The sequence below is a fragment of the Microcaecilia unicolor genome, chromosome 7 (assembly GCF_901765095.1).
Source record: "Microcaecilia unicolor chromosome 7, aMicUni1.1, whole genome shotgun sequence".
NCBI lineage: Eukaryota > Metazoa > Chordata > Amphibia > Gymnophiona > Siphonopidae > Microcaecilia > Microcaecilia unicolor.
The window spans coordinates 234,911,957-234,932,849 of record NC_044037.1 but is presented as its reverse complement, the minus strand read 5'-3'; the positions used below and the strand labels follow the sequence as shown (position 1 = coordinate 234,932,849).

The 20,893-nt window shown below is 42.4% G+C and overlaps 1 protein-coding gene across 1 annotated transcript in view; it reads right to left on the bottom strand.

Annotated features, from left to right (window-relative positions):
* Positions 1-741: 741 nt before the first annotated feature.
* Positions 742-20,893, bottom strand: part of TTC21B (tetratricopeptide repeat domain 21B) — a 220,258-nt gene continuing 200,106 nt past the window's right edge. Inside the window, 3 exon segments of the mRNA XM_030209686.1 lie at positions 742-3,157; positions 15,970-16,037; positions 16,344-16,464. Coding sequence (XP_030065546.1) covers positions 3,080-3,157; positions 15,970-16,037; positions 16,344-16,464 — 267 coding nt within the window. The 3' untranslated portion in view covers positions 742-3,079.

The following is a 20,893-nucleotide window of genomic DNA, read 5'->3' as shown; positions in this document are numbered from 1 at the left end:
GGAAACATACAATATCATTGTGGCAGAATGTTTTTCCTTACTCATTATTATAGATGTCCCACTATTAAAATACATCTAGGAAACAAAATCCCATATGATATTACACTTTTCTACCTGATTTACATCCTTCTAAATAACACAATTAAAAAATATTCACCAATGGCAGAACCTACCACAAATTTTTATAGGGAGAAAGAATATTAATAAAATATTAATAAAATTAAGATACTAAAAATAAACCCGTATTTAAGATACTTTCATGACGCTTTCTTGAAACTCTGCAAAAATTGTGATTTTACTAAATGGAACTGGAAGGGTAGCAGTTCCAGATTTCAGGCATTAGTGTGAGATATATTTTTTCCTTAAAAACTATTTGTTGTTCAAAATTCACAAGTCCTCAATCTATGAACTTTCATTATTAATATAAAGAAAATAATATATCAAGTATTAAATCTGATTTTTCAAATATTTTATTCTGCAATGGCTAACATAGCACAGATATAAAATTATAAAAATCTAAGTGTACATTTGTAGTATTGTCTGAACTAATTATTTATAGATTTTCATACCTACATACAACAAAAAAACATACATTTTCAGGCCAGTTCTTTCAATAAAAATGATTTGATATTTCTCAACATTCTAAATTCTAATGTCATAGGGCCCTGTTGACTAAGCCGCGCTGTAGGCACACTAATGACAGAGACACCCATTATATTCCTATGATTGTCTCTAGTGTTAGCATGTGGTAATTTTTAGCGCATGCCAAAAGGTTTGCATGCCTACAGTGCAGCTTAGTAAATAGGGCCCCTAGTATTGCAAAAAACTTCATATTAAATATTTCATGATTTTCATCATAGATTCCAAATGAGAATTGGAAGCAGCATAAACAACATATTAAAATACTTTATTACAAGAAAAATATAAAGCACTTATTTCATATTAAAAAGCTGCAACTCAAAACTGAACTGGGACAAAGCACCCAGAGACCTGTTTACTTTAAAAGTGAGATGTTTACTGCACATTCGCTAAAATTAGCTTGTGGTTAAGTGCAAAGGCTGTGCAGTAACTGTTGGGATAGTGCTCAGCACATCCCCTGCAGTTACTATGCATTAATTTCATTTGTAATTAGTGCAGATGCACTTAACACTTCCTCTTGAGGTGCTGTTATGTCCCTCACCTGTCCAGCATTTCATGAAAAGAAGAACCTGTTTACTTCATGGAAACCTAGCACTTCCTTTATAGCCTTGCAAGAGGACACTGGTTGATGTCATCACTCCCTATCTGGTAGTATATAAGGAAGTTCCTGACTCCCAGCCAGTGCCTTTGCAATAGGTCTCCTGGAGTTGTCTAGAATGTGTTGCAGCCTGTCTCCTGTTCCTGTGTTCCAGCCTTGCTCCCAGTTCATTTCTAGCTTTGTCTTCAAGTTATGGCCCTGTTCAAAAGCTCCAGCCTTGTCTTCAGTCCAAGCTTGCCCACCACCAGTTGGGACCTAGATAGCCCTTGGGTTGGCTAGGTAGCATCAACTCAGCTGCAGCCCAAGGGCTCACCTCAAGTTGTGACAGACTGCAGAGGCCATGAGCTTGGGTGACTCACCTGCTCTGCAGCTGCTCCATCAACTGGCTCTACAACTTCAGTTCAAGATCTGACTACCCATCTGGGCCACCCTCCAGGGCCTCGCTCAAACTGCTGTTGTACTCACTCGAGTCCAAGCAATTTTGGAGGTGTATCACAGACAGTTCATATGGACTAACCCTTGATTCAGACATTGCATCAACATACATCCAATTTAAGTGACACCTGAAGAAGGCCCTTGTGGGCCAAAACATGGCTCGTGTTGAGTCCTGGATGATTAATAAACTGGAAGTTTCTACATCATCTGCTGTCCCCCCCCCCCCCCCCCCCCCCCCCCCCCCCCCCACTTTTTTTTTCCATCGCCCTTGTGACTGTTTTGTTTGTATGGCTACAAGGGTTGCTGTTCTTCTGTATTTTGGTTGTGCCCTGATAATGTGTGGGCCACTATCACTACAGTCACTGAGAAATACAGGTTTACAAAAAAAATAAAATTTTGTTTGGAGCTCGTTCTCACACATCCATTTGGCAAAGTAGAAGAAACAGAACTGTGGAGCTGAGAAGACTGGTGCTTGTGGGAAGGGGCACACATACTCAGAGCATTACACTATACTCTAAGTTGTAGGAGAGCTTAGTGAATAGCCGCAGAGCCATAGGATGGCGTTGCCCACTTGTGTGCCTGACTCAATCCCACTTGCTGATGGAAAACTGGAGTGAAAGTTACTCTCTCTATCTTTCTGAAGTATGAAAGTAATTTCAACTTTGCTTTGAGAAGAAATGCTCTGTTCTTTCATTCCATCCTCTTGTTAAATAGGGATTTCCTATGCTTATCTTATGTCTTTTTTTGAATTCCATCACCATCTTCACTAGAGGGTATTCCATGTAGCCACCCTCATGTTATATGATTGGATCAAAAAAAAAAAAAAGAGTGAGGAGATTTGCACGGTGGCAGCCACATGGGAATATCCATGCATACTCAAAAAGGTTTTTAAGGCTCTAAGAAAATTTGTCTTGTGCTTATGATGTCACTCCCTTGTGTGGTTGATCATCCTGCTATTTGACAGAAAAATAGGTTGTTATGATTTTGTATTGACTATAGACATCCTTAGTATTAGCTATAAACTTATCTTTAAATAAATATGGATCAAATAGAAAGTTCAGCATGCCTTTATCTCAAATGTTGTTTCTATGTTTGATTGTATGAAATCACTGACCTGCATCAAGTGGTATCACATAACCTCAAATAAGCATAATGTGAAAGAAGCATATACAAGCCCATGCCTTCTCCATGCCTCCCCCCACCCCCCAAAAAAATATCTGTAATAAGGATCAATTTATCATGTGCCCCTATGTAATAAAAATTTCAATGACACACAAATCTTACTGGGAATATTTCCCAGATGGATTTAAAGAAAAAAATTATATATATCAACAATGTGAAGAACATTCCCATTGTTCACTTTCAACAATGGATTAAAAAAAATCCAATAAAGCATGGAAACAAGGCTCAAGTTCTTAAAGCTGCTCGGGATTTATCCAGTATATCTTTTCTTATCTTAGGATAATTTGGGTGTGCTTCCAAGACCTGTTAGAAGAGAAAAGAAAAACCTAGTTAACAAGTATAGCAAAATAGTAAAAACACAATTGGGACAATTCTATAATTTGGCACCTCAATATAGGTCAAAAACTAGTAAATGCACTCTTGCTATACACTCTGTGAAAAATTGCACAATACTGATATATATCATCTATTTTGTATTATAAACTAGCCTCAATAGCCCAGGGAACCATTACTTAGGACTCCACTGAATTGGCCTGTATCATGGGCTCCTCCTCCTTTCCGAAAAAACATCCACAAGTAACAAAAAACTCCCTACTAGAGGAAGAAAAAGATCTTGTGAATAAAAAACGGATGGAGGGGTGTTTTAATGACTTAATTCAAATATCAATATGACTATAAGTGCATTATATCACAGAGAGTATTAAATGGAAGTAAAGAAAAAGTGTATATAGTCACTTCACAATCCTCTTAAAGTTGTATACTGAAGCGATATTCAGAAATAGAGAACCATCATTCATTAGTTCATTGCTTGGTTGGAATCTATTTTCAATATTGAAATAAACCACTTATCTTGAAGCCTGGGGATGTTGTCACTTGTATCCACCAGAAACAATCCACCAGAAGCAGTTGAAAACGGTTCCCAACTCTAGTTCTTATTCTTCAGTCACCTATAGTTCCGGTTGTGAAGCAAAATATTTTAACGTGGGAGCTGCTAGAGCGGTAAATCTGCTCAGCCGTAATGTCTTCTTAATTTTCTCGACAGCAAGGGTCCCCACTGTTTCGCGTTCTTCGTCAGGAGAAATATCCAAAAACAATTAAATATGTTTCTTTTCTATCCATCGCGAACCTTGGTTCAGAACATGGCGACTATTAATATAGAACGCCAACATCAATGACTCCACCCAGTAAATGCTGGTGGAGATTTATTGATGATGTTTTTATTTTATGGGGTTCTTCATTAGAAATGTTAGATTTATTTCTGATTGATTTAAATGCATGCCACCCTACGATCAAATTTCAACACACGGTTCATAATTATGAAATCAGTTTTCTAGATGTAAAGATCAATAAAAACAGAGAGAAGTTTGAAACCGATGTCTTTACTAAACCAACTGATCGTAATTCATTACTATCCTATGATAGTATGCATCCAATTCATATTAGGAACAATCTTCCATTTGCACAATTTTTACGTTATAGACGCATCTGTGATAATTCACGGAAATATAAAGATTCAGCTGTCCAATTGAAAGATAAACTTATGGAAAGAGGGTATCCTAGTAAAATTGTTAAACAAGCTTATAAAAGAGCTCTTTATAATCATCGAGAACATTTATTAGAACCCAAATCTCAGGAACATCAAACTATAAAAGATCAAAAAGCAGTCTGCATTATGCAGTATACATCAATGGCACCCAGGGTTGCTAATATTATATATAAGAACTGGAAAATACTATCTATCCATCAAATGTTTGCCAAACAAAAATGCATGATATCATATTCCAGACGTGCAAATTTAGCAGAAGTTTTATGCCATTCAGATGTTAGAACAAATATTTGGCATAATGACAATGATATACGTGGCCACAAGAAATGTGGAGAATGCATTATGTGTTCAGTCATGGAGGAAACAAACAAATTTTGGGATAGAATTAAACAGAATTGGATATATCTAAAAGGAGTGACTTCATGTACATCAAAAGCAGTAATTTACATGATTACATGCCCATGTGGATTACGGTATATAGGTCAAACTAAACGCATGTTTAAAATTAGACTTTCGGAACACAAGCATGCGATTCAATCGGGCAAAACACACATGCCTCTGGCTAAACACTGTATAGAAAGGAATCATAAATTTGAACAGCTACGTTGTCTAATTATTGAACAACTAATAGATAACAACAGAAGAGGTGATGTTTCACGTGTTTTACATCAAAAGGAGCAGAAATGGATTTACTATTTGCAAACTGTGTATCCAGAAGGTCTAAATGGACCGATGGAATGGGAAGCATTTTTTTAATTTTCAAAAAAGCATATACTCAGGATTATTATCATCTGAAGAGAAAAAAATTTTCTTCACACGTGTATATAAATAATCTTTATTTCAACATGTTAACATCTAAGATCATTGATAGAATAGTCCATAGTGAGAGGCTACTCCTCTCGGATATTCAAGATTTATTCTAAGTAATTTCAAACTATATGATAACATCCTTTTATTACAAATTTGTATTAACCTTCCTTAAAGAGGATTGTATCACTTAAATCTTTCAATAAAAGTGATTGGATAATAGGATACAAACAGGTTAGTTCAGTGATTGGCTACCTGAAATAACTACGGAACTCCTACTGGGTGGAGTCATTGATGTTGGCGTTCTATATTAATAGTCGCCATGTTCTGAACCAAGGTTCGCGATGGATAGAAAAGAAACATATTTAATTGTTTTTGGATATTTCTCCTGACGAAGAACGCGAAACAGTGGGGACCCTTGCTGTCGAGAAAATTAAGAAGACATTACGGCTGAGCAGATTTACCGCTCTAGCAGCTCCCACGTTAAAATATTTTGCTTCACAACCAGAACTATAGGTGACTGAAGAATAAGAACTAGAGTTGGGAACCGTTTTCAACTGCTTCTGGTGGATTGTTTCTGGTGGATACAAGTGACAACATCCCCAGGCTTCAAGATAAGTGGTTTATTTCAATATTGAAAATAGATTCCAACCAAGCAATGAACTAATGAATGATGGTTCTCTATTTTTGAATATCGCTTCAGTATACAACTTTAAGAGGATTGTGAAGTGACTATATACACTTTTTCTTTACTTCCATTTAATACTCTCTGTGATATAATGCACTTATAGTCATATTGATATTTGAATTAAGTCATTAAAACACCCCTCCATCCGTTTTTTATTCACAAGATCTTTTTCTTCCTCTAGTAGGGAGTTTTTTGTTACTTGTGGATGTTTTTTCGGAAAGGAGGAGGAGCCCATGATACAGGCCAATTCAGTGGAGTCCTAAGTAATGGTTCCCTGGGCTATTGAGGCTAGTTTATAATACAAAATAGATGATATATATCAGTATTGTGCAATTTTTCACAGAGTGTATAGCAAGAGTGCATTTACTAGTTTTTGATATATGTTAGTGCATTCTAGACAATTGAAGATATTACCTCAATATAGGTGTCACAAATGGAGCTTGCTTTAAGCCAATTCTATGATGACATTTAGGAGCACCTAAGCTGTTATAGAATATTAGCATGAAGGCTCATTAGCATGCTGAAACTTTGGCTTGTCTAGTTACAGCAGGCCAATGGCTGGTGTAAGTTGGTGCGCCATGCAACATATGCAAATGATAGTATTCTATAAGTTGCCTGCATCACATGGCAACATGCTCCTGGTCTGCACATGCTCTTACTACATGTACACCCTCTCTTGCAGGTATGTGCTAGGTGGCCATAGATTAGCTATGCCTGCTTCTGTTATGGCTTGACTGGTGTCTACCTGGAATAGTGCCTTTTTTTTTTGGCTAGCCCCAGCCCTGTGGAACTAGCTTCCCATCTTGCTTTAGGCAGAGGTTTCTTACCTGAAATTTAAGAGATCACTGAAGACCTATTTGTTTTGTAAGAGCTTTGGGGGGATGGGTCCCCTTTGAGACTGGGTAGTACCTGTGTGTGCCCATGAAAGAAAGTGGTTTTGGAGCTTTCCTATCAGGTTACTGGATTTACTTTCTGTTTTCTTTTTGTTTTGTAAACTGCCTAGACCTTTTGTAGCTTTGGTGGAATATCAAGACTGAATAAACAAACAATTTGGCGTGTACTTTACAGAACCAATGACGCGCGCATGTGCGCGTTAGTAGACTAATAACCTATATACATATTTGGCACCTATCTTTAGGTGCCAGTTTATAGAATTGCCCATAATATTTAAGAGACGTGGTCAAGTAGTTTGAACTGATTAAGGAGAACATCTAAAACAGTAATTAAAATTGTCTCCATACATTAATGGGCACACAACAACAACATAGGTTTAATATGCACTAAAACTGTTAACTTGTATACATGGGTTAGTCCATGTTAACATTAATGCAAAACGCTGTAAAGTCATATAATGATCTCAGGGGTTTGGAGGGTGACCTGAAGAGAACCTCCTTTGGCTTGCCAGCACCCTCTTGTTTTGCAGAATAGAAAAGTTCCAGAGGGGAGCTCCCTCAGAGTATGAGTATGTGAGGTGGAGGTTGAAGTTGAAGAAGAGGAGTTGAGGCTTCCTTCTCCAGGGTGAGGAGAAGAACAGGGACTGCAGAGATAGTATTTCTTCTTCTTGGCTGGGAGGAGGATTTCAAAGTATTCTTCCTTCTCTGAGGGAGGAAGGCGTGATTTATGGGGTTTGAAGAAAGGAAAAAGTGTGTCAAAAGTAATCACAGCCCATAGAGAGGGCAATTCTATACACAGGCACCTATTTTTAGATGTCAAGGCGGCACCTAACTGAAGCCTGTTCTATAATGGAAAGTAGATGCCTACTTTTGTTTACAGAATACTAGTGTAGAAGCACAAATATATGCATATAATTTAAGCATGAGCCATTGGAGCTGATTTAAATGCTCAAACCTAATTTGCTGAAAAACACACATAATTACATCTATATATATAAAACTCACCCTCAACGTTCTATTTTCACTGATGTCACTGAAGCCAGGTTCGTAAGTTTGAAGCTCTGAAGCCACAGAAAATCACAGTCTCTGGGCCCCGCCCTCGCGTCAAATGTTATGACGTTGAGGGCGAAGCACATTCTCACCTCCAACGTTCTACTGCACTGTAGCTCTGCTCCGCCCTCGCGACAAAACGCGATGATGTCAAGGGCGGGGCAGACGTTACTCTATGGGTTCGTACTGCAGGGGCATTGACATCATGCTAAAATCTTCTGTTTCGGCAGGTCAGTGGGGTGGGGGGGCCTTCGGAGAGGGGGGAGCGCCGGCAGCGCCGACATCGGTGGGGGTGGAAGGGGTGCACTGGCAACAGAGACATCGGGGGGAAGGGAACGGTGACGGATGCTGGGGGGCATGGCAAAACGGCCAGGGTGAGAGGACATTCGCAGGGAGGCAGCGACACAATATAATCGCTGGCTGGCTGCACGGTGGGGGGGGGGGGGGGGGGGCAGCAGGAGACACACCTAAATCGCAGGGGGGCTGCAGGGGGCAGGGGACACAAGAAAATCACTGCCTGGCTGCACGGGGGGGGGGGGGGGCAGGGGAGACAGCACAATCGCTGGGTGCCTGGAGTGGGGGCAGGGGACACAGGACAATCGCTGGGTGGCTGCAGGGGGGCCAGGGGACACAGGACAATAGCAGGGTGGCTACAGGGAGGGCAGGGGAGATAGGATAATCACTGGTGGCTAGAGGTGGAGCAGGAGAGACACAACAAATGCAGGGTGGCTGGAGGGGGGGCAGGGAATATAGAAGACTCACTCGGTGCCTGGAGGGGGCGCAGGGGACACAGAAAACTCGCTGCGTGGCTGCAGGGGGCCAAGGGACAGAGGAGACTCGCAGGTTGGCTGCAGGGGGGGCAAGGGAGAGAATGCCATCGGTGGGTGGCTGCAAGGGGGCAAGGGAGAGAACGCCATCGGTGGGTGGCTGCAGGGGGGCAAGGGAAAAAGTATAATCGCTGGGTGGCTGGAGGGGGAGCAGGGGAGAGAGGAGAATCGCACGGTGGATGCAGGGGGGCCAGAGGAGACACACTTGCACCCAGCACTCTCGCTCTCACACACACACACTCGCACATTCACTCTCACTGTCTCACACACAGTCAATCTCACACATACTCTCTCAAACATACACACTACAAGGAAAATCTTGCTAGCGCCTGTTTCATTTGTGCCAGAAACTGGCCTTTTTTTTTTACTAGTTATTCTATAATTTTCAAGCCTAACTATATGGCCTGCTCAAGTTCTGACATGCAAAACAGTATGACTGGCCTGAAGTGGAGAGACAAGTACTACTACTACTATTTAGCATTTTTATAGCGCTACAAGGCGTACGCAGCGCTGCACAAACATAGAAGAAAGACAGTCCCTGCTCAAAAAGCTTACAATCTAATAGACAAAAAATAAAGTAAGCAAATCAAATCAATTAATGTATACAGGAAGGAGGAGAGGAGGGTAGGTGGAGGCGAGTGGTTACGAGTCAAAAGCAATGTTAAAGAGGTGGGCTTTCAGTCTAGATTTAAAGGTGGCCAGGGATGGGGCAAGACGTAGGGGCTCAGGAAGTTTATTCTAGGCGTAGGGTGCAGCAAGACAGAAGGCGCGAAGTCTGGAGTTGGCAGTAGTGGAGAAGGGAACAGATCAGAAGGATTTATCCATGGAGCGGAGTGCACGGGAAGGGGTGTAGGGAAGGAGTGAGAGATACTGGGGAGCAGCAGAGTGAGTACATTTATAGGTTAGTAGAAGAAGTTTGAACAGGATGTGAAAACGGATAGGGAGCCAGTGAAGTGACTTGAGGAGAGGGGTAGTATAAGTAAAGCGACCCTGGCGGAAGATGAGACGAGCAGCAGAGTTTTGAACCGATTGGAGAGGGGAGAGGTGACTAAGTGGGAGGCCAGCAAGAAGCAGATTGCAGTAGTCTAAAAGAGAGGTGACAAGGGTGTGGATGAGGGTTTTGGTACAGTGCTCGGAAAGAAAGGGGCTGATTTTACGGATGTTGTTAAGAAAGAAACGACAGGTCTTGGCGATCTGCTGGATATGAGCAGAGAAGGAGAGAGAAGAGTCAAAGATGACCCCAAGGTTTCGAGCTGAGGAGACAGAGAGAATGAGAGAGCCATCAACAGAAATAGAAAACGGGGGGAGCGGGGAGGTGGGTTTTGGGGGGGGGGGGGGAAATGAGAAGCTCGGTTTTGGTCATATTTAATTTCAGGTGGCGTTGAGACATCCAGACAGCAATGTCAGACAAGCACGCTGAAACTTTGGTTTGGATGCAAGGTGAGATATCAGGGGTAGAAAGGTAGATTTGGGAGTCATCAGCATAGAGATGGTAGGAAAAGCCATGGGATGAGATTAATGAACCAAGGGAAGAAGTGTAGATAGAAAAGAGGAGGGGACCAAGAACAGAACACTGAGGTACGCCGACAGGCAGAGGGATAGAAGTAGAAGAGGATCCACCAGAGTGAACACTAAAGGTGCGGAGGGAGAGGTAGGAAGAGAACCAGGAAAGGACAGAGCCCTGGAATCCAAGTGAGGACAGGGTATCGAGAAGTATGCTGTGATCGACAGTGTCAAAAGCAGCGGAAAGATCAAGAAGAATGAGGATAGAATATTGACCTCTGGATTTAGCAAGTAATAGGTCATTGGAGACTTTAGTAAGCGCAGTTTCGGTTGAGTGAAGAGGGTGAAAACCAGATTGTAGTGGGTCAAGAATAGCATGTGAGGAGAGAAAATCAAGGCAGCGGTGGTGAACAGCACGCTCAAGTAATTTGGAGAGAAAAGGGAGGAGGGAGATGGGTCGGTAATTAGAGGGACAAGTAGGGTCAAGTGAAGGTTTCTTAAGGAGAGGTGTGACCACAGCATGTTTAAAGGCAGTAGGGACAGTTGCAGTGGAAAGTGAGAGGTTGAGAATGTGACAGATAAAAGGAATAAGAGCAGGTGAGATGGCATTAAGAAGGTGGGTGGGAATGGGATCAGAGGAACAAGTGGTACATTTTGAGGAAGAAAGGAGAAGTGTAGTTTCCTCTATAGTAACTTCAGGAAAGGAGGAAAAGGATTGAGGGGAAGGAAAGAGAGGGGAACGGACTAGTGGAGGGAGAGGTGGCGAGGTAGAGAATTCAAGGTTTATCTTTTGAACTTTGTCGTGAAAGAATTCAGCAAGGGTCTGAGGAGACAATGAAGGGGGAGTTGGGGGAGGGGGCACCTTGAGGAGAATAAAGATGCCAAGCTTCTCAATGGGTGGCAGTAAGTGCTCCCCCCGAAAATGGCCAAGTAAGTGGTTCACTTGCCACATGGCCAGTTCTTTAAAAAAAAAAAAAAAAAAAGACAGCCTTTTTACCTGCTTTGGTAAAAGGGGGCCTCAACATACACTGATGCCAGCGCAGGCCCCCTTTTATCTCATCTTGATAAAAGGACCCCTCAGCCCCTTTGTGTGTATGCTACCATGTGACCAATACAGGCAAATGTATTTGTCACTCAGAAAAAAAAATGCAAACATGTACTGTATCTTAATGGTAAAAAAAAAAAAAAGTTAAGTGAAAGTAGTGTGTTGTATTATATCAAATCACCATAACCATAATGGTAAGTCCAACAATAATGGAATGAGCTGCAACAGTTATTAGAAATATATGACTCCATAAAAACCTGAGCATCCCAAGTGACAGCTTAAGTGCTTTTATAAAGCTTGGGCAAGAACTTTGTTTACTAAAGACTTTCAGAAGAGCATGGCTTTTTGCATGACATTTTAAAATAGAAACATGACATTAACATCAAAATAGCTAACACAAACCAGACATATTAGGTAGCTACATACTTTACTCTCAATATCCTAATACAACTTTAGATTTATATATCCATTTATATTTGAAAATGCTAATTTTAACTAAAATAAATAACTTATTAATAGCAGTGTGTATGAAACCATATAAATACTAAATAAATTCATGAAGTCATGCAGCCTTGGGAATAGAGGACGTAAGCTAGAAATCTTTCTGCATTTTGCCTTTTTGTTATTCATAACCTTCAAGCTGTGCATTCCTTGTGGCCTTTTATACCAGGAGAATCCACTTAGTTTACACTATGCTGTATGCTTATTAAACAATTTAAATACTTCTGCCCTTTTTTTTAACATACCAAAAATGTTGCTGATTCTATTACTCATATAGCAGAGTCTCTAACCTAGGGAATGAAATGTGAGAACTCATGTCAACATCATGTCTCCTAGATCAGATAGATAATCACTGTGTATATTGTTTATGATACACTAGTAAAACAGGCCCGTTTCTCACAAAAATGAAATGGGCACTAGCCACATTGAGCCTGCAAATATGGCTTCCTATGGGGTATTTGCAAGGGGCGCAGAGCACGTGGGCAGAGCACGGGCAGTACATAGGCGGGGCTTCCACTTACGTATGTAACTTACAGAATACTGTAACTTAGACGGCCTCCTGCCTTATTTAGGTGCTCACACTTAAATGCAATGCATAAATGTTACCCATTTACAAGACACCAGTGTCTTTTTGGAAGCTCTCTATGATATCTATTGAGCAGGGACTGTCTCTCTGTGTCAGGAGTTCAGCGCTGCGTGTGTCTGGTAGCACTATACAAATGCTAATAATAATATCAACACTCTCCAGCCTCCACCATACAATAGAGTAACTACGAACCTCTGCGGTGTCCCTTAAGATGAGTACATATGTTTTAAATTATATAAAATTGATTAGTGCTATAGACTGCACAAAATATAAAATTCAAAGTACTATTAGAGCAAGCTAGACTCTCCATATTGCAGATATACTGCGTTATGGTTGCAGAGGAAAGACTTCAGAGCTCCGCTTTCACTTTTGATATCAGTGTGAAAGCTTCGCAATCCAGAATTCATGGCTTGAAAAATTTCTAAAGTGTGAACTGCTTCATGAGTCAAAAACCTCTGGCTTCGTTTCCTTTTAATTTTATTTTCAAATTTTATCTTATTAAATCTCTTTTGTTGTAATTTATCTTTCATCAAACTTAAGATACAAAACACAAGGTACTTATCTTTTTACTAGCGTAGCCTGTTGGGAACGCTCTACAGCGATTCCCTGTTTTGCCAGTGCTTCTTTAGGAGCGTTACCCCCCCTGTTTTCTGTGAGTACCCTATAAAAAACACAACAAAATAATACAAAGGAGAGAATTTGGGGCCTGGGCACGTTACCGGATTCCACTTGGCACTGGTTGATCGGAGGTAGAGCACAAGCACAGGCCATCCCACTCGTTAAAGTCTTAGAGTCCTGGGAGCCACTAATATCCATCCATGCATCTGAATCCTGGTCCAACTGTTCACCGACCACACTATCGGTGTCAGGGATAAAACAAAGTTTCCAGCACGCCTCGCCCCAGTCCACGATCTCACCCTTTCCCCAGTCCAGAACCGGATTGTGTCTCTGTAGCCAGGGAAGACCCAACACAATGGGCTGCACCGCTGAGGGAAGGACATATAGAGAGATGTCCTCCCGGTGATCGCCAATCTGTAAGCTCACGGGAACCGTTTGAGTGTTTACATATCCTTGAATACTTCCATACACTGAAAAGAGTGAGATGGTCTTAGGTAGTTCTTGTGTTGGAATGCTAAGTTGCAGGACCAGAGACGCGGTTAAAAAGCTTCCACCCGCCCCGGAGTCCAGAAAGACCTCAGTATGCTCTTGCCGGTGACCTAGGTCGAGCACTGCTGGCATTAAGAACTGGGTACGCAGAAGGTTAGAAGATTGGCTTATTACTGTGCCTGCAAGGATCCAGGTTTCTGTGGGCAGTTGACCGCATAATGCCCCGTCTCACCACAATACAGGCAGAGGTTGAGGGTCTGACGTCTCTGTTTCTCTTGAATCATGAGAGGGGTATGGCCTAATTGCATGGGTTCTGCTGGTGGTTGAGGGGGTACCTCCCGCGGATGAGGAGTCTGTGGTAAAACTGGATGGCTAGTGGTCTTAATAACTATCTTTTCTATGGAACGCCGTTCTTGGCCACGCTCCTGGAATCGAATATCAATCATAGTACAGATCTTGATTAGCTCATCCAACCTGGTGGGAAGTTCACGTCCAGCCAGCTCATCCTTAATCTGCGGAGCCAATCCCTGCCAAAAGGTTGCGATTAGACTTTCATTGTTCCAAGCCAACTCAGAGGCCAAGGTACGGAACCTGATCGCATAGTCCCCCAGGGTCTGTGTACCTTGCTTGAGTCTCAAGAGTGCCGCAGTTGCGGAAGTAACCTTCCCTGGTTCTTCAAACACTCGTCTAAATTGCTCCAGAAACCCCTGGAGATCATGGAGCACCGGATCGTTTTTCTCCCAAAGCAGGGAAGCCCAAGCTAAGGCTTGACCGTACAACAGAGACATAATGTAAGCTATTCGAGTTCTCTCCGTGGGGAAATCTTGGGACTGGAGTTCAAAAATAATTTCACACTGATTGAGAAACCCTCTACAGTCTCTGGGATTACCGTCATATATCTTGGGGGTGGACTTAAGACGGATACCGGTTGTGACAGGAACCATAGCCGATCCGGAAGCTACAAGGTGCGGCACCCCCGGTCCCGGGTACTTGTCCAGCCCATACCTCTGTAATTGTTCCATCTGGCGGCCCACCTCCCTGAGGAGTCCCTCTACACGTGGGTTCAAATCATCATACAGTTTACAGCAATGAGACACCTGTCTCTGTAGCTCCCTAAGCCCGGGTGACTCCTCCGAGCTCATGGCCTTGCAATCTGTCACGCTTCTATCAGTACTTCTGGGTTAGTGAGCCCTTGAGCCTCTGCCGAGGAGTGGCAGCAGCAGGAGAATCACCCAAACACAGGACAGGCAGAACAGACTTCCCGGCACCCCGGGCTGGAACTGTTAGTCAAAGGCTGCTGCCGAGGCAGCTCAGGCTGGCACCAACTGGACCGGAAATAGCCCAAACTTCACCTGCACCTAACCACCGTTCTTCAGGGGTTGAGCCCCAGAGTGCGGGCGGTCGGCAGGACTTACCAGACAGGGCAAGAAAGCAGAACTGCAGGGACCAGCAGAATAAAGGAACCAGGAACCCAACTGGAACAGGGCAGGCAGCCGGCAGCAGAGTAAACCAGGAACCAAGCCAGGTCTGGACAGGCAGCAAACAGTAGAATAAGTCAGTAAACAAGCAGGGTCAAAACCTAAATTAGGAAAAACTCAGCAGCACTGCAAACGACTTCCACCAAAGGAAACTCCTCTGAGGACCTCTAGGGACCTTCCCAGGAGGTTAATACAGGCAGCCCACAAGGGAGTTCCCCAGGTATGGGTACAGCTTAGTTCCAAAAAACTCCCAAAACAATCTGGAGGGCTGGAAAATCCAGACCAGCATATCTTCTGGAACATGGGAAAAGGTAAACCATCAATTCGCAGCATTCCCCGGGTCTAACCCCCGGGGACCGAGGTGACTGCGAGCCAGGAACCTGGACACAACCGTGACAATTCTTCAGTAAGCACCAAGTGAAGAGTGAATTAACAAAATATAAAATACAAAGGGTTTTCAAAAAATAAGCTTTCTAAAAAAAGAATTAAAAAAAACTTTGCACCATGTACCGATGAGGTAGGTGTGTCTTGCTGGCATAAAGTATGAACCAGTAAGGGGCATCGCTGAGGTTTGTTGTTAATCTATTGTATGGTGGAGGCTGGAGATTGTTGATATTACATAAATGTTAGGTGTGCCAATACCAGTTTAAGCTAGTATTCTATAACAGAACTTAGGTGTCTTTATGTTGCCTTTATAAATTAGGAGCCTCACTGGATTGTTCACATAGGTATCCTGTTATGAAATTACCCCCATTCTGCCTGACACTCACAGCTCTCTCTTTCTCACTGCCTATCACTCTCCTACAGTTTTCATGTTCTCCTTCACATCTCTTGCTCTCCCCCACTGCCTCCTACATAGTTCTCATTTTCTTGCTACATGTCTCTTAGGCTACTAGGATTGCCTAGCAGTCTCTCTCTGCCCACTTTCCTTTCTGCTTTTTAAGGAAGCAGAGAGATAGGACCATTTTTTTCTGCTCCCAATATTCACAGCAATATTCTGTTACAGTAAATATGAAATAAGAACAAAATAATCAAGCCGTTCCAATAAAAAATGTAACCATTAAAATATCTATAAAACATTTACCTTGTGACATACATCAATAGCATCTACATATCTTTTTGCTTTCAGGTAGTTGAATGATAATTTGTAACCTGTAACAGGGAGAAAAAGTTCAGGAAAGAATTGTAGAACCATATGGAGAAAAAAAAGACTGCAAATTTCTAACATGTATAAAACCAGTTTCATAACACTGCTTTGTTCTAAATATTATCAAACAATATCAATGAAACTTGCATAATACAGTATTTGTTGAATGCTGTACCAGCTATTACGAACTTATTCCATAGAAGCAATTTGAATCAGACATACACTCAGAACACATTTCGAAAGGCTATATTGTCATCAAAAAATAAAATTTAACCAATTATGTAATTTTCTTCATGTACGGATAAACATACCTATTGTTGGATTTGTTTGATTTCCATATTTCCAAGCCATCTCATAATTCATTGCTGCATCCTTATAAGCTTGCTCTTTTTCCATTATATATCCTAAATATTCATATGCTTTGCAGCATGACTGTAACAAGATATAATTAATAAGACATATAATTGAAATGTATTACATAGAAACTATATGTATATTTATGTATATCTGGATTTATCTATTCAGGGTTGGGGGGGGGGTTAATAGCAAAAGCTAGCCATGTAACACAATAAGGAACTTAATGGAATAAAATCCATTTTGAAACTTTATTAACCCATTAGTGCCCAATGTTCCCATAATAAGCTCCCATATGAGAACGTTGGGCACTAATGGGTTAAGCTCATGAAACCATTTCAACAATCTCACTCACAGATTAGCCATGGGGGTGGGAGGTATGCATTTCTTTGGTGAGTTATGAAACTTTGCTTTCCACATTAAGACATTTCTTGCCATACTGAAACATACCAAATTTGTATACTTGTGATGTTTGCACTCTGAGGGAAGAAAGATTATCACTTACATACAGTGGTGGAAATAAGTATTTGATCCCTTGCTGATTTTGTAAGTTTGCCCACTGACAAAGACATGAGCAGCCCATAATTGAAGGGTAGGTTATTGGTAACAGTGAGAGATAGCACATCACAAATTAAATCCGGAAAATCACATTGTGGAAAGTATATGAATTTATTTGCATTCTGCAGAGGGAAATAAGTATTTGATCCCCCACCAACCAGTAAGAGATCTGGCCCCTACAGACCAGGTAGATGCTCCAAATCAACTCGTTACCTGCATGACAGACAGCTGTCGGCAATGGTCACCTGTATGAAAGACACCTGTCCACAGACTCAGTGAATCAGTCAGACTCTAACCTCTACAAAATGGCCAAGAGCAAGGAGCTGTCTAAGGATGTCAGGGACAAGATCATACACCTGCACAAGGCTGGAATGGGCTACAAAACCATCAGTAAGACGCTGGGCGAGAAGGAGACAACTGTTGGTGCCATAGTAAGAAAATGGAAGAAGTACAAATGACTGTCAATCGACAAAGATCTGGGGCTCCACGCAAAATCTCACCTCGTGGGGTATCCTTGATCATGAGGAAGGTTAGAAATCAGCCTACAACTACAAGGGGGGAACTTGTCAATGATCTCAAGGCAGCTGGGACCACTGTCACCACGAAAACCATTGGTAACACATTACGACATAACGGATTGCAATCCTGCAGTGCCCGCAAGGTCCCCCTGCTCCGGAAGGCACATGTGACGGCCCGTCTGAAGTTTGCCAGTGAACACCTGGATGATGCCGAGAGTGATTGGGAGAAGGTGCTGTGGTCAGATGAGACAAAAATTGAGCTCTTTGGCATGAACTCAACTCGCCGTGTTTGGAGGAAGAGAAATGCTGCCTATGACCCAAAGAACACCGTCCCCACTGTCAAGCATGGAGGTGGAAATGTTATGTTTTGGGGGTGTTTCTTTGCTAAGGGCACAGGACTACTTCACCGCATCAATGGGAGAATGGATGGGGCCATGTACCGTACAATTCTGAGTGACAACCTCCTTCCCTCCGCCAGGGCCTTAAAAATGGGTCGTGGCTGGGTCTTCCAGCACGACAATGACCCAAAACATACAGCCAAGGCAACAAAGGAGTGGCTCAGGAAGAAGCACATTAGGGTCATGGAGTGGCCTAGCCAGTCACCAGACCTTAATCCCATTGAAAACTTATGGAGGGAGCTGAAGCTGCGAGTTGCCAAGCGACAGCCCAGAACTCTTAATGATTTAGAGATGATCTGCAAAGAGGAGTGGACCAAAATTCCTCCTGACATGTGTGCAAACCTCATCATCAACTACAGAAGACGTCTGACCGCTGTGCTTGCCAACAAGGGTTTTGCCACCAAGTATTAGGTCTTGTTTGCCAGAGGGATTAAATACTTATTTCCCTCTGCAGAATGCAAATAAATTCATATACTTTCCACAATGTGATTTTCTGGATTTAATTTGTGATGTGCTATCTCTCACTGTTACCAATAACCTACCCTTCAATTATGGGCTGCTCATGTCTTTGTCAGTGGGCAAACTTACAAAATCAGCAAGGGATCAAATACTTATTTCCACGACTGTATGTGGGTGATCAGGGCTGGATTTATACTATACTGTGCCCTAGGCAAACATACATTTGGATCCCCTACTGATTTCTTTTCTCACCCTCCTTTCAAGTCACATTCATTTTTCCTGCCTCCTTCTCCCTTCTAAATCTTCACTCATGACCTTTCCCCCACATTCCACCTCTCCAGAAGTAGCAGGGAAAAGGGAATATCCTAATTATAAGTACGGCAGCAGTAATAGTTTTTAAGTGATGACTAGGCAAGCATATGCTTTGACTGGAGTGGCTTAATAGTTAAGAATTAGAGACCTACCAAGTTACCTGGTTCTGGGAAGTAGAGTTTAGGCCAACCCTGGATTTCTGACAACCCATTCTGGTGCATTAAGAGACCTGCAGCACCGATTTCAATGGTAAGAATCAGGGGTTACAAATAGCACAGTGAACTAGAATGTAATTTCAAAACCAAGAATGGCTGAAAAGTTCCCCTCTTGGAACTTAGTAATTCAGCAGCTCTGGAGCAGTGGGCTGAGTACCAGGAAGGTTAAGCTAATCATTTTCACCCTCTATTTCCCCATCAAAAATTACTGATGCCAAGGGTGGATTGCCCTAAAAAGTGAGATTTTTGTGCAATATATCTGAGGTATCAATTTACAAATTTTTATATTTGAAAAAAACTCCACAGTATTGTTGTGGTGCAATAAAGCCTTTAAACTTCTATTCCAGTCTAAATTTGGTGTTCTGCTCTTTCTTAATAACTATAACACTTACATTGTAACTTGCCTAGAGCTCAGATTTTGAAAAAGTGAGTATATCTAAATTCAGATCCTAAATTTTCTGCTCTCCTAAGCTTTCTACTCTCCTTTGAGCTCCTCATGTAGAATGTTCTAGTTCTAGCACTTCTTTCCTCTGCACTGACACAAAAATCACTCTTGTACAAGGAATATGTCCCTCTGGAAGTCAACAAGAGGAACAAAGTGGAAAAGATAATGGACTGCATGGTTTAAGATGCATGCAAAGTGAAGATACTTACCTGTAGCAGGTATTCTCCAAGGACAGCAGGCTGATTGTTCTCACATATGGGTCGACGTCCACGGCAGCCCAGGAATTGGAAATTTTGCAAGCAAAATAAACAAAAGGTTTTGCCAGAGAGTTCTGGAACATGAATCGCGCATGCGTGGACGACTTCCCACCCATCGCACGAGCGTGTACCTCAGTTTAATGAAAAAGCATAAAAATATGCCAACAAACAAACAACAACTCCAATGGGGAGGTGGGCGGGTCTTGTGAGAACAATCAGCCTGCTGTCCTCGGAGAATACCTGCTAGAGGTAAGTATCTTCGCTTTCTCCAAGGATAAGCAGGCTGCTTGTTCTCAGATGTGGGGTATTCCTAGCAACCAGGCTCACTCAAAACAATGAACACTGGTCAATTGGGCCTCGCAACTAACTGAGAGTGCAGCCTGGAACAGAATAAAAAAGGGTCTAGGGGGGTGGAGTTGGATTCTAAACCCCAAACAGATTCTGCAGCACCAACTGCCTAAACCGACTGTTGTGTCGGGCAACCTGCTGAAGGCAGTAGTGAGATGTGAATGTGTGGACTGATGACCACGTTGCAGCCTTGCAAATCTCTTCAATGGAGGCTGACTTTAAGTGAGCCACTGACGCAGCCATGGCTCTAACATTATGAGCTGTGACATGGCCCTCTAGAGTCAACCCAGCTTGGGCATAAGTGAAGGAAATGCAATCTGCTAGGCAATTGGAGATTGTGCGTTTTCCGATGGTGACTCCCCTCCTGTTGGGATTGAAAGAAACAAAAAACTGGGTGGACTGTCTGAAGGGCTTTGCCTGCTCCACATAAAAGGCCAATGTTCTCTTGCAATCCAGGGTATGCAAACTGCTTTCGCCAGGGCGGGTATGAGGACGGGGAAAGAATGTTGGCAAGACAATTGACTGGTTCAGATGGAACTCCGACACCACCTTTGGCAGGAACCTAGGGTGAGTGCGGAGGACTACTCTGTTGTGATGAAATTTGATATAAGGTGCATGCACTACTAAGGCCTGAGGCTCACTGATTCTACGAGCTGAAGTAACAGCCACCAAGAAAACGACCTTCCAGGTCAAGTACTTTAGATGGCAGGAATTCAGTGGCTCAAAAGGAGCTTTCATCAGCTGGGTGAGAACGACGTTGAGATCCCATGACACTGGTAGATGTTTGACAGGGGGCTTTGACAAAAGCAAACCTCTCATGAAGCGAACAACTAAAGGCTGTCCACAGATAGGCTTACCCTCTACATGACGATGACAGGCACTATTCGCACTAAGGTGAACTCTTACGGAGTTGGTCTTGAGACCAGACTCTGACAAGTGTAGAAGGTATTCAAGCAGGGTCTGCGTAGGACAAGAAACGGGATCTAGGGCCTTGCTG